This window comes from Ranitomeya variabilis, chromosome 2, assembly GCF_051348905.1.
Source record: "Ranitomeya variabilis isolate aRanVar5 chromosome 2, aRanVar5.hap1, whole genome shotgun sequence".
In the NCBI taxonomy this organism is placed as follows: domain Eukaryota; kingdom Metazoa; phylum Chordata; class Amphibia; order Anura; family Dendrobatidae; genus Ranitomeya; species Ranitomeya variabilis.
Genome location: NC_135233.1, coordinates 616,615,185 through 616,629,145, shown reverse-complemented (window position 1 = coordinate 616,629,145; position 13,961 = coordinate 616,615,185). Strand labels below are relative to the sequence as shown.

Genomic DNA, 13,961 nt, shown 5'->3' with positions numbered 1-13,961 from the left:
AAGTAAAAAGTACGTATAACTTTATTCTCGAGGTCAGGGATTAAAATATACTCAATAAAAAGGCCCCCAGTACAATATCTCCTTTCAAGCTATGCATATCATAGGGTGCAAAGGTTACAATAAAAAGTGTTAAAATGACAAAAGAAACGTGGAAAAATATATAAAATAGATTATGTGCAAAATACAATTGAACTTTATAGCGCTGTGCAAATAGTGCAAAAAAAGTGCATAATAGCAGAGGATTATACAACCCAATAAAGTGAAGTGCCCATGTGTGCCGGCCTATATTCAGGCCAAGCAATAAGTAACCATTTGCTCGTATCAGATAGCACAGCAATATATATGAAAAAATATATTTTTATATATACCTGGGGGATAATAGAGACCTGAACCTGCGTGCGCCCGACGCGCGTTTCGGATGTATCTCCTTCGTCAGTAATTTTAACACTTTTTATTGTAACCTTTGCACCCTATGATATGCATAGCTTGAAAGGAGATATTGTACTGGGGGCCTTTTTATTGAGTATATTTTAATCCCTGACCTCGTGAATAAAGTTATACGTACTTTTTACTTGTTATTTTAAATATCTAATATATATTTTTGCTGTATGCGATTGTTGCCAATCTTATAAATAAAGGCCTATTTTTAATTATTCCCAAGTTCATTTATTTTCTGGTGATCTCCTATCCACGGTGGTTTGGTACTTATTATTGGTCTTGGTATAGTGGATTGTGTTGTGTATGGCGGTCATTTGTTCTCTCTGATATTAATTAGGAGAAGATTCTTTATTTCCATTAGAGTTTTAATGCTTTGTACACAGCGGCGGAGATCCACTTACAGGGGGTTTCCTCTGGAAAAAAGTAATCACCTCTCCACAGGATAAGTGATAACATATTGATTGGTGGGGGTCTGACTGCTTGGACCCATTCAGCAAAATGTGGAACTTTTTATCCCTATTAGACTGGAGTGGCATGTCCGACTAGATCACTGATCCATTCATTCACTCTGTGGCTGCACTTGTTTTTTTCTGGAAGCCCCAAAGAGAATGAATGGAGCTGCGGTCAGAAATCCCACCTGCCGCTGCATTTTAAAATAGTGATAAAAGTGTCCTGTCAGGGATAAAACTTCCCCATTCTTCCGATCGGTGCAGTTTCTAATGGTCGGATCTAAGCGATCACCTATCTTGTGGAGCCCATGGATCAGTGATAACTTGTTTTAACCAAGAACCCCATTAATGTAAACTACCGTAATTATACATCCCAGTTATTGGGGTACACGGTAGATGTGCAGCAGCCACCGGTGTTTTACAGCCGATGCTCCACTATAATGACAGATATTTGCATATAGCTGTAGGGTGGGCCCCTAGAGTCCATTCCTCTGGTGGGCCCCAGACACCCCAGTCAGACCCTGGGTATGCAGGTACTGCTAGTACTACTGTTGTATATGATGCTGTACGGACATCTTAATCAGGTATTCAGGTACTCATGCTGTATGTGTGGTTATACTGGCATCTTCATCAGGCATGCAGGTACTCCTCCAATACATGATGGTGTTCAGGCGTGTTCATCAGGCCTGCAGATACTCCTGCCAATTGTTCTTTTGTACGATTATTTAAAATAATATTTTATAAACTTTCACTGACTTTACATTCTGCTGGATCCAACTCGCATTCCTGCTTCACATCTCCAACCAAGAACGCCCAACGCTCAGTGTTTTCCCAGACACGTCCTATGGATTGTTCTGTGTGGACGCTTTGTCATCACGCGGCTTCTGATCAGTGGCTGCAGCCGGTTACTACTGCTCACATTCACTATATGGTGACCCCGCAGGGCAGATCTATGGATTTTGGGGCCAAATGGGCCCATGTATAGTAGATGAACATTCACTGAAGCTGCCGGTTTCGCCAGGATCAGCCAGTGTTTGTTCAGCAGACTGTAAGAAGAAAATGATTGACAATTTTAATATGGCTCTTGCTTTGTTCTCATGGGAGATAAGCCTTTTCCAAAGGTGCCTGGCAGCGGCATATTCTCTTCTCCCCTCCAATTACACATAGGATGCTTGATCGAACTAAGAATACATGTGTATGGGGAGGGAGTCCGGGAGGAAGGTGTGTTCAGCCAACAATTAATGAAGCGCAATCTGGAATATTTCTGGATTATTTGATGGTCCTCACAAAATTAGGAGGACCGAAAAACATAAGTGACCCCCAAAATGGGACAAAATCTGTTTAATGAACTTTCACTGTTTCATCTGGAAGAGTAGTGTGCTTTATAGCCATGTGATTTTACATGTCCATCTACTGATCCAGCATGGTCCAGTCCTTCCAATGCCGGATTAAAGGCGCTTTACTGTTTATATAGGTGTACAAATGTAATGCGACTCTTTCAGGTGCTGTGGAATAGTACGGAGGTGCAGTATCGCCTCTCAGGAAACTTTGATGGGGATCTGTTCACAGTGGATGAGTCTGGAACAATTTACGTGACAAATGAGCTGGACTGGGAGCGACAATCCCAGGTGATCACATCATAGACCTGCGTTCACTCCACATCTATCATGCCGCGGCTTTCGTTTCCCAATTTATTAAGCAAATTGTCTCTTCAGAGAAAACGTGCACTAGAACTCTAGTGGAATCTAAAAGTCAATATCGACCCTTTAACGAGCCTTGCAATATGACTTAGGATAAAAGCCAAACCAGAATCTTAATTTGCAGACAGTGTTTCGGGGTTGTTGCCTCTCATCAGTGCAAAGTATGATACCTGATTTGGCTAGATGAGAGGCTCTGGACTGCAGTCCCTGGGTAACATTTCTTCCTGTGGAGAGTGACAAGCCGTATCTACAAGTTGAGATTTTGGTTTTGGCTTTTGCCTTAAAGGGGTTGTCCACTACTTTCAATTAACCCCCCAATGTATCCCCCCGGGGCCCCTGATGAATTGTGCAAATACCTTTTGTTGCCGTTTTTGCCTGTGAGCGGCGCTGTAGCGGCGGCTGAGTCCGGGTCACGTGACCCCCAGGCTGCAGCCGCCGCTTATTTCCGCCGACGTCACGTCAATTTCCAGGCTCTGGAAATTGACGTGACGTCAGCAGCAGGTGTGTCCCAGCCGCACAGTCAGAGCAGTCACTCATCAAGAGTGACTGGGCTGTGGGTGGGGCTGGTGGCTGCCTGCGGGGCTGTGCTGGGGGCGGGCGGGGCTAGGCAGGGATGATGAAGGTGCGGGCGCTGGGGTCTGTATGTTCGTGCCGGCGCCGGTGCTCTGCGTGCCAGCGCCGGTATGTAGGTACGGCGCCGGGGCTCTGCGCCGGCATGTGGGGGTGGGGGCCGGCGCCGGTGCTCTGCGTGCCAGCGCTGGTATGTAGGTACGGCGCCGGGGCTCTGCGCCGGCATGTGGGGGTGGGGGTGGGGGTGGGGTCCGGCGCCGGGGCTCTGCTGCCGGTATGTGCTGGGTCTGCTGCGGGGGGTGGGGTGGTCTTTGGTGTGTGTGTGTGTGTGTGTCTCTGTGTGCAGGCATTGTCCGATGGGACTACAAGTCCCATCGTGCTCTGCCTGCTACAGTGACAGTCAGTGACACATTAGCCAATGATGGGACAGTAGTAGTCCCATCATCCGGCTAATGTGTTGAATGTAAAAAAAAACAAACAAAAAAAAAAAACCGCACATATACAGTACATACACACATACAGAACATGCGCCATGCGCCGACATGCGCCATGCGCCGACATGCGCCATGCGACGACATGCAACATGCGGCATGCAACGACATGATGCATGCGACGGCATGCGCCATGCGACAGCATGCGTCGACATGCGCCATGCGACGACATGCGCCATGCGACGGCATGCTCCATGCGACTGCATGCGCCATGCGACGGCATGCGCCATGCGACGACATGCGCCATGCGACGACATGCAACATGCGGCATGCGACGACATGATGCATGCGACGGCATGCGCCATGCGACGGCATGCGACGACATGCGCCATGCGACGACATGCGCCATGCGACGGCATGCGCCATGCGACTGCATGCGCCATGCGACGACATGCGCCATGCGACTGCATGCGCCATGCGGCGCCATGCAACGACATGCGCCATGCGACGACATGCGCATACAGTACATACATACATACAGACATACAGTACATACATACAGACATACAGTACATATAACATAGATTACATACTCACCATCACTTGTCACTTTGATCCCCGAAGCCAGTGTCATAAAAAATATTAAAATAATAAACAAACACTATACTCCCTGATCCGCAGAAATCCAATTAAAACGAGTGTCCCACGACGATCTCCCGTGGAGAACAGGAGCATCTGCTGATGCAACCACTCTCCAGGGGCTCCAGGAAGACAATGAGGGGAGGAAGGTATCCTTCCACAATGTATTCCCCACAATGTATTCCTACGCCCCTGTGAGAAAATAGTCCCTAGTCTCACTTTATGGTATGCTGTATGAGAAAGTTCCCACGCAGCTTTTTGCCATAAAGTGAGACCAGTGAACTATAGTAACCTCAGTGATGCACTGCAGGAGCCATTGTCTCCTGTCAGTGTGTCACTGAGGGTCCTATAGAGCAGTGACATCACCCGATGTCACTGTTCTATAGGGGAGGTCGTCGTGGGACCCTCGTTATTATTTGGACTACGGCGGACAGGTACTATACGGTTTATTATTTTACGTTTTTTGCAGGCACTGAAGTATGGTAAGTATGGTTAAATGAAGAATATTAAAATACTTTTTCCTAATGTGTGTGTGTTTTATTAACCCTTTATTAATATTGGATTAATAATGGATAGGCGTCTTATTGACGCCTCTCCGTTATTAACCCGGCTTAATGTCACCTTACAATAGCAAGGTGACATTAACCCCTTATTACCCCATAGCCCACCGCTACACGGGAGTGGGAAGAGAGGGGCTTAGGCTGGTTTCACACTTGCGTTTTTGTCTGCATGCGTTTTTTAAAAAACCGCATGTGTGAAAAAACGCATGTAAACGTGGTAAAACGCTGCGTTTTTTAGACGCATGCGTTTTTGCATGTAGAAAAAAAATGCGGCGTTTTGCCGCGTTTACATGCGTTTTTTCATGCGTTTGCGTTTTTAAAACGCATGCTGAGAAGTGTGTGACAGCTGCCAATCATCAAAATCCACAAGAAAACCCACTATAAATAGAAATAGCTAGGGGTAGGGTTAGGGCCTAACCCTAACCCTAAACGTGACAGAAATACGTGGCACTGAAATACGTGGCACTGAAATACGTGCACGTGGCACTTACATACGTGGCACTTAAATACGTGGCACTGAAATACGTGGCACTTACATAGGTGGCACTTACATAGCTGGCACTTAAATCCGTGGCACTGAAATACATGGCACGTGGCACTGAAACACGTGGCACTTAAATCCGTGGCACTGAAATACGTGTCACGTGGCACTTAAATACGTGGCACTTACATACATGGCACTTACATACGTGGCACTTACATACGTGGCACTTACATACGTGGCACTTACATACGTGGCACTTACATACGTGGCACGTGGCACTTACATACGTGGCACTTACATACGTGGCACTTACATACGTGGCACTGAAATTACGTGGCACTGAAATTTCGTGGCACTGTCATAAAATGTTCATTAAACGGTTAGGGGTGAGGTTAGGGTTTGGATCCCTTTATCACCCTGATGGTGGTGGGTGGTTTTTCAGTGTTTTTTCTGTTTTTTTTTCTATAAAAACGCATGCGTTTTTAACGCAAACAAACGCGCGCGTTCAAAAACACATGCGTTGCCGAAAACGCGTCAAAACGCATGCGAAAAAACGCATGCGTTTTTAATGTTAAGTATAGGAAAAAACGCATGCGTTTTTTAGCGCTAAAACGCAGCGTCCAAAAACGCAAGTGTGAAACCAGCCTCAGTGCCGGAATTGGCGCATCTAAGGCTACGTTCACATTTGCGTTGTGCGCCGCAGCGTCGGAGACGCAACGCACAACGCAAACAAAAACGCAACAAAACGCACGCTAAAACGCTGCGTTTTGCGACGCATGCGTCCTTTTTGGCCAAAAGTTGGACGCAAAAAAAATGCAACTTGCTGCGTCCTCTGCGCCCAACGCTTGCGGCCAAAAAAAACCATGCGTCGCAAAACGCAGCACAATGCATGTCCATGCGCCCCCATGTTAAATATAGGGGCGCATGACGCATGCGGCGACGCTGCGGCGCCGAACGCTAATGTGAACGTAGACTTACAGATGCGCCATTTCTGGGGTGGCTGTGGACTGGTATTTGTAGCCGGGGGGGGGGGGGGGGACCAATATCCATGGCCCCTCTCTAGGCTATTAATATCAGCCCACAGCTGTCTGCGTAGCCTTTCTGGCTATAAAATATAGGGGGACCCCACGTCATTTTTTGGGGGGGGTCCCTCTATTTTAATAGCCAGTAAAGGCTACGCAGACAGCTGCGGGCTGATATTCATAGCAGGCTACAAATATTGGCCTCGGCCGTCGGCTTTCCCCCTCTGGCGCAGAAAATTGCGCGGGAGCCCACGCCGTTTTTTTTCAGTTTTTTATTAAATTAAACACTCATTAAGCCCTGTTTCACACTTGCGTCGGCACGGGTCCATCGCTATGCGTTGGGCCGACGTACCGACGCACGTTGTGAAATTTGTGCACGTCGTGGGCAGCGGATGCAGTTTTTCAACGCATCCGCTGCCCATTCTGAAGTCCGGGGAGGAGGGGGCGGAGTTTTGGCCGCGCATGCGCGGTAGAAAATGGCAGACGTGACGGATGTGCCAACGGTCCTCCAAAACACGACGCATCCGTTGCACGATGGACGCGACGTGTGGCCATCCGTCGCGATCCTTCACTAATACACGTCTATGGGTAAAAAACGCATCCTGCGAGCACATTTGCAGGATCCGTTTTTTTCCCAAAAAGACGGATTGCGAAAAACGCAAGTGTGAAAGTAGCCTTATGGAAACATCGGCCTTTGTATTATATATCTATGGATATATCTATCTATAGATATATTTATCTATAGATATATCTATAGATACATAGATGTATCTATCCATATATTTGGCTGCTTTCACACATCAGGTTTTTGCCGTGAGGCACAATCCGGCGAGTTTTGAAAAAAACGGATCCATTTTTTTCCGACGGATCCGTCTTTTTCTCATAGAGTTTCATCCGTTTTTTGCCGGATCCGTCAAAAAAGCTGTTTCCGCCGGATGGAAAACACATACAGAGGAACGTTTTTTCTGTCCGGCGAGAAAACGCACAGCGACGGATCCGGCAAAAAAAGTATGAAACTGAGCTGTGAAATGATGAATCCGGCCTTGGAATCCGTTTTTTCATGCATGTTTCCATTCAAATCATGCACATTTTCCGTTTATTTACTTATTTCCAAAAACGGCATTAAAACCGCACCAAAAAAAGCATCAAAACTGCACCAAAAACTGCATCAAAACCTGGTGCAGTTTTGCAGTTTTGTACTTTTGGTGCGGTTTTGATGCAGTTCTTGGTGCGGTTTCGGTGCGGCTTTTTCCGCAGCATGTGCACAAGTCTGCGGCTCCCATAGACTTACATTGGTTGTGCACTACACTGCGGATTTGATGCAATTCAGTGCAGCAAAAAACGCTGCGGATCTGCAATCAGATCCGCAACGTGTGCACACAGCCTTAGCATTTAGTGAACCTAGCCAAAAAGCCAAGCAAAAAACAAGCGTGGGATTGCACTTTTTTTGCCATTTCATTGCACTTTGAATTTTTTTCACATTTTCTGCTACACGACATGCTAAAACCAATGATGGTGTTCAAAAGTAGAACTTGTTCTGCAAAAGATAAGCCCTCACATGGCCATACTGACGGAAAAATTATGGCTCTGGAAAGAAGGGGAGCGATAAACGAAAACAAAAAAGCTCCAGGGGGTGAAGGGGTTTAGAAACATGGATATGGACATACCTATGGAAATAGACATAGATATATAGATATATCTGTATGTATCTATCTATCTATCTATCTATCTACCTACCTACCTACCTACCTACCTACCTACCTACCTACCTATCTATCTATCTACCTACCTACCTACCTACCTACCTACCTATCTATCTATCTATCTATCTATCTATCTATCTATCTATCTATCTATCTATCTATCTATCTATCTATCTATCTTTCCCTCTATCTATCTGTAATGGAGTGTGGGTTGGACAAATGTAAAAGAGGAGGTTGGACAGAAATGACATCATAAATCTTTCTGAACATAGAGGAGGGAGAGGAGGGAGGGGTTGGGGTGTGTTTTGGAGTGGGTGTGCTAGGTTCAGGCTTAGTAGCAGTGCAATGCATCATGGAACTTGTAGTATTAGAGCACAATGACTCAGGAGAAAGGAAGTTGTCGATTAACCCCATGAGAGCTGAATCCAGCACTAAAATGTGCTGCTACAGCATGATAAAAGGTAATATTGCTAAAATAAACACAGTAGATGTTTTCAGTGGCACATAACAGCAAGATTTATGAAAAAAAAAAAAAAAGGTTATAGTAGTGGACAACTTCTTTAAGCCATATTGCAAGTCTCATTAAAGAGTCAATATTGACTTTTAGGACCAGTGCTTCCATAAGGTGGCGCTAGAGTTCTAGTCATCTTCTCTGAAGAAATAATTTGCATATTTAATTTCCCACAGGAGCATGCATGACTTATAAGTCTCCTCACTCTGACATTCTATGCTTAGCTGGTCACTCTCCACAAGGAGAAACGTTTCCTAATTTACCAGGTCATCCTGTAACTTCACACTAAAAGACATCCAATCTTCACATTCAGCCAGTAAAGTAATTAATCACATGTACACATTTACGTAGCAGTAAATGATAGACAACAAATTTCTGATATCCGGTGTATTGGGGTGTTATGCAGGACATATGCCACTATGGATACATTGTATCTGTAAGAATTTCAATGTGTAGCAATAACCCTCTGGCGGTTCTCACCCATGTACACAGTGCCATGTAAAAGTTTGGACACCCCTGGTCAAAATTACTGTTGAAGATAAAATGATCTCTAAAAGGCCTAAAAGTTAAAGATTACACATCTCTTTTGTATTTTAGGCAAACGTATATATTTTATCATCTTTTACACTTTACAATTACGATAAGAAAAATGGGCAGATGCAAAAGTTTGGCCACCCTTAGAGATTTGTGTGTGCTCAGATACCTTTGACCAAAGTTTCAGACCTTAATTAGCTTGTGAGGAAAAGCCAGGTCACCTCTAACCTTGTGCCAAAAAAAAAAAACAGCAGCCATGGGTTCTTCTAAGCTTCAGCCTAGTACTCAGATAATTTTTAAGTGTGGAGGATCACAAAGCAGGAAAAGGCTATAAGAAGATAGCAAAGCATGTTCAAGTTGCCCTTTCCTCAGTTTGAAATTTAATTAAGAAATGGCCATTACCAGGATTAGTGGAAGTCAAGATCAGGTCTGGAAGACCAAGCAAAATTTCAGTGAGCCGCTCGTCTGATTGCTAGAGAGGCAAGTCAGAATCCTCCGCTTGACTGCAAAAGACTTACAGAAAGATTTAGGAGACTCTGGAGTTGTGGTACATTGTTCTACTGTTCAAAGACACCTGCACAAATATGGCCTTCATGATAGTCATCAGAAGAAAACCTCTCTTGTGTCCTCACCATAAAATTCAGTATCAGAAGTAAGCAAAAGAACATCCAAACAAGGCAGATGCATTTTGCAAACAAGTCCTGTGGACCGACGAGGTTAAAATAGAACTCTTTGACCACAATGATCAAAGCAAAGAGAAAAAAGGGCACAGAATGGTAAAGAACATCTCACCAACCATTAAGCATGGGGGGGGATCAATGCTTTCTGGTTCTGTTGCAGCCAATGGCACGGAGAACATTTCATGGGTAGAGGGAAGAATGAATTCAATGAAATAAAAAAATTCTTGATGCAAACATAACACCAATCAGTAAAAAAGCTGAAATTGAAAAGAGGATGGCTTCTACAAATGGATAATGATCCCAAACTCACGTCAAAATCCACAAAAGACGACCTCGAAAGGCGCAAGCTGAAGATTTTACAATGGTCCTCACAGTCCCCTGATTTGAACTTCGTTGAAAATCTGTAGTGAGACCTCAAAATTGAGAATGCAGGACGACCCAGGAATCTCACAGAACTGGAGGAATTCTCCAAGAAAGAATGGATGAAAATCCCTGAAACAAGAAATGAAAGACTTTCTGGCTATAAATAGGCAATTACAAGCTGCGATACTTGCAAAAGGGGGTGCAGCTACGTATTAACCATGCAAAGTGCCAAACTTTTCCATAAGCCCATTTTCCTTTTTTTCCCATTTTTAAAATTTAAAAAATGATTTTTTGTTTTTTTGCCTAAAATACAAAGGAAATGTGTCATATCTAACTTTAGGCCTTTTAGAGAACATTTCATCTTCATCTTGCTTAACTGTTCACAACAACAGTAATTTTGGCCAGGGGTGCCCAAACGTTCACATGCCCTTGTAATTAGCTTCGATTACATAGCATTGGATTTCTTATGATGCAAGTTATTTCCTCCTGTTTTTTGCCATGTGTTTTATTCACTTGCACCATAGTATGAGATCCAAGTATCAGCTCTGAATGTAGACGATGTCCTGTATAGTGACCCCCTGGAGATATCGGTTACAGTGATGGATGAGAATGACAATGGACCTGTGTTCTCCCAGGATATCTATCATGTGGAAATTACAGAAACAACAGCTAAAGGTGGGTTCTCTCAGGATATATAGGTCCCACTTATTTATTGGGGCTGACTTGCTACTCTCCTTCATAGATTCACAGCTGGTAGTGGATTTCCATTGTAAAAGTGATCTGGATCTGGTTGTTCTCCCGCTCCGTCCTGCCTGTTATACATTATTTCCATCTTTCCCCTAATGAAATGAAGGATGATTCCCAACACAAGAAAAGGGCTGAATGTTTTACGTCACTTTTATAGGATCTTGATAGAACTTTCTCCAGAAGTTTATAGACTTGTAGACTGGATATAACTTGTCTTCATAATAACTGAAGGTGGCCAGACTTGTGATTAATAATAATAATTCATACATTACAGGTTTGCTTGTCATTGAGCTTAAGGCTGAAGATGCCGATGACCCAGGATCTAGTAATGCACAAATACGGTACCGGATTGTGAGTCAGGAGCCCACGCTGTCCAATGATCACGTATTTCATATTGGAGACAGCACAGGGAACATAACGTTGCTGGTTGACAGTCTAATGCCGGAGACTGCAAGGAGATACACCCTAGAAGTGATGGCCGCTGATCTTGGCGGGGCTGAAGGAGGTAAGTGGGCCTAACCACCATTCTCCGGCATCTTTTTTGACCATGGTATCTGAATTGCTCGTTACTTGCAGACATGTTCAGGTTTTGGCTGTAAAGCTGAAGATCTCGTCCATCGGAACATGTCGTCCGCTGCACACGTGAATAGACTTTCCGTCTTTTCCGTGTTTTTCTTGCTACATGTCTTGGTCTTGCACTTCTACCTTCCATTAGTTGTAGAACAGGCGAGTTCTCGTGTAGATTGTAAGCTACTTACAACATCTTCAACAATCGCTGGCACATTATAGGAGCATAATGGAGATGAGGTATTGAGCAGAGCGGCGGTGAGAAAGCCTCTCCAGCCTAAGTTATCGAGTGCGTTATTATGAGATTCGCCAATTAAATCTCCCTCACGTGTGTCTGCAATCACTAAAGAGCAGCCCACACCATCACATCCATGCTCCCTCCATCATCTGCTGCAGAAAAACAAAGGTCTATTACCAACTGGGTGCCCCACATGTCCGGCACACACGTCTCCGAGAGGTGCACCTCACCCCCAGGGTGTAAACGTGGCTATACATTACACAGTTAGACATGCTCTTATTTTTAATAACAATTTCTATTAATGGAATAAATGGGCATTTTCACCTTCATGCGGCTTTGACCAGCTCTCAAACGTGCTGTCTATACTTCTGCATTAGTGAAATATGTACTTATTGTTAATTGACTGTGCAACATTAAAACCACCGTGGTGCTCTGCAATTAAAGTGCGCTGGAACTTAAAAGGGGTCTGCCCCAAAGTGTTAGCTCGGATGGAAGCTACAATTGTGCACAATGTCTTTGCTCAAGATTAAGATTCCCCATCACTGGACTTGAGGGGCCGAGGCCACCTCCTGATAGCAGACCATAGCATTATCCCCCTCCACCATCCGTTCAGGGGGCACAATGCAGTCAGAGGGCAACGTCCTCCTGTAATCCCCAAACCCAGACACCTCCTTCAGACGTAGGTAGAGAAGTGAGAACCATCACTGCAAAGAACACGTCTCCTCTAGAATCTAGTGGTGACTTTACACCACTCCATCCCATGCTCGGCATTGTGCTTGGTGATGTAGGGCTGCATGCAGCTGCTCAGCCATGAAGCTCCTGGCAGGGGCGCAGTGTTTGTGCTGATAGAGTTCTGGTCACTTTTTTGCCCTCTTCTACTCAGCCACCCCCCCGGTCTTTAATGTTATGGGGTCTACACTTCATGGCTGAGTAGCTGAGGTTCCTTCTACTTCCAATAATATCACTCACAGGTGATGGGGGAAGAAATGTAATGAACGGACTTGTTACACCAGTGGCTCCTATTACAGGACTGCGCTGATATCAGTTAGCTCTGCACCACCGGCTGCTCTGTCAGATGGTAGTAAAGGCAAATGGCATCATGGCGGGGGGGCTGAGGTTATATACCCGGGGGGGGGGGGGGGGGGGGTGAGAGGCCATATGTTAAATACCAGGGGGGGCGCATGTTTTGCACCTGGGGTGAGGGGCAGGATGGTATACAATGGGGGATGAGGGGCAGGATGTTATACATGGGGGGTGAGTGGCAGCATAGTATACAATGGGGGGTGAGGGGCAGGATGTTATACACCTGTGCCCACAGGTCTCAATTAAAATCCTGAATGCAATGAATGTGTCCCAATACTTTTCTTCATATAGTATAGATGTCATCAAATGTCCCAGTATGGGAGTTTAGCATTATTTAAGCGCTGGGTGCAGGTAGGACTCTTACATCGGAGCGCCATAGCTTCCATCTGTCTCTGCAACATTAATTTTTTTAAATCTTTTGCTAAAATCTTTCTATAATTCATCTCCAGGACTAAGCAGCAGCTGCAGAGTGATAATTGATGTGAAGGATATAAACAACAATCCTCCAGTTTTTGTGATGAATCAGGTAAGGGAAGAAGACCACCCAGGATTTCTGGGGCTGAAACTCTTATTTTTGGTATAAAAATATATATCTGCTGGTCTTAGCTTTCGGACGCCCACCGATCTATGTGTACTCACTAGCCTATGGAAAACCCCTTTAATATGTACTTTTATTATCTATATCTGTATCCGTACACAAGAATATGGTTATGACCCGTGACACAGGATGATATAAAACCTACAGATAATCCTGTTCGGCTGCAATGTTCCTTTTCTCTATGGAAGTGTGAAAAATGTAAGTTTATTTGTTACAACAGACATGGATGCCACAGTCGCCTGTGATTCCGAAGATTGGTTTAGGGTCCGGCCCCTGGTTTAGGATCCAACCCCTGGTTTACAGTCTCGTCTCTGGTTCAGGCTTCGGCACGTGGTATAGGATCTGGCTCCTGGTTTAGGGTCCGGCGCTGGTTTAGAGTCTGAGCCTTGGTTTAGGGTCCAGCCGCTGGTTTAGAGTCTGATCTCTGGTTAGGATCTGGTCCTTGGTTTAGTTTAGCGTCTGGGCCCTGGTTTAGGGTCTGGTTCTTGGTTTAGTTTAGCGTCTGGGCCCTGGTTTAGGGTCTGGTTCTTGGTTTAGTTTAGCGTCTGGGCCCTGGTTTAGGGTCTGGTTCTTGTTTTAGTTTAGCGTCTGGGCCCTGGTTTAGGGTCTGGTTCTTGGTTTAGTTTAGCGTCTGGGCCCTGGTT

The 13,961-nt window shown here is 45.1% G+C and overlaps 1 protein-coding gene across 1 annotated transcript in view; it reads left to right on the top strand.

Moving 5' to 3' along the window:
• The window catches only part of CDH16 (cadherin 16), a 98,219-nt gene that overhangs the window by 50,924 nt on the left and 33,334 nt on the right, over window positions 1-13,961 (top strand). Inside the window, exons 6-9 of the mRNA XM_077281655.1 lie at window positions 2,390-2,515; window positions 10,609-10,759; window positions 11,106-11,336; window positions 13,169-13,245. Of these exons, the coding sequence (XP_077137770.1) occupies window positions 2,390-2,515; window positions 10,609-10,759; window positions 11,106-11,336; window positions 13,169-13,245 (585 nt within the window). The remainder of the gene's footprint in view (window positions 1-2,389; window positions 2,516-10,608; window positions 10,760-11,105; window positions 11,337-13,168; window positions 13,246-13,961) is intronic.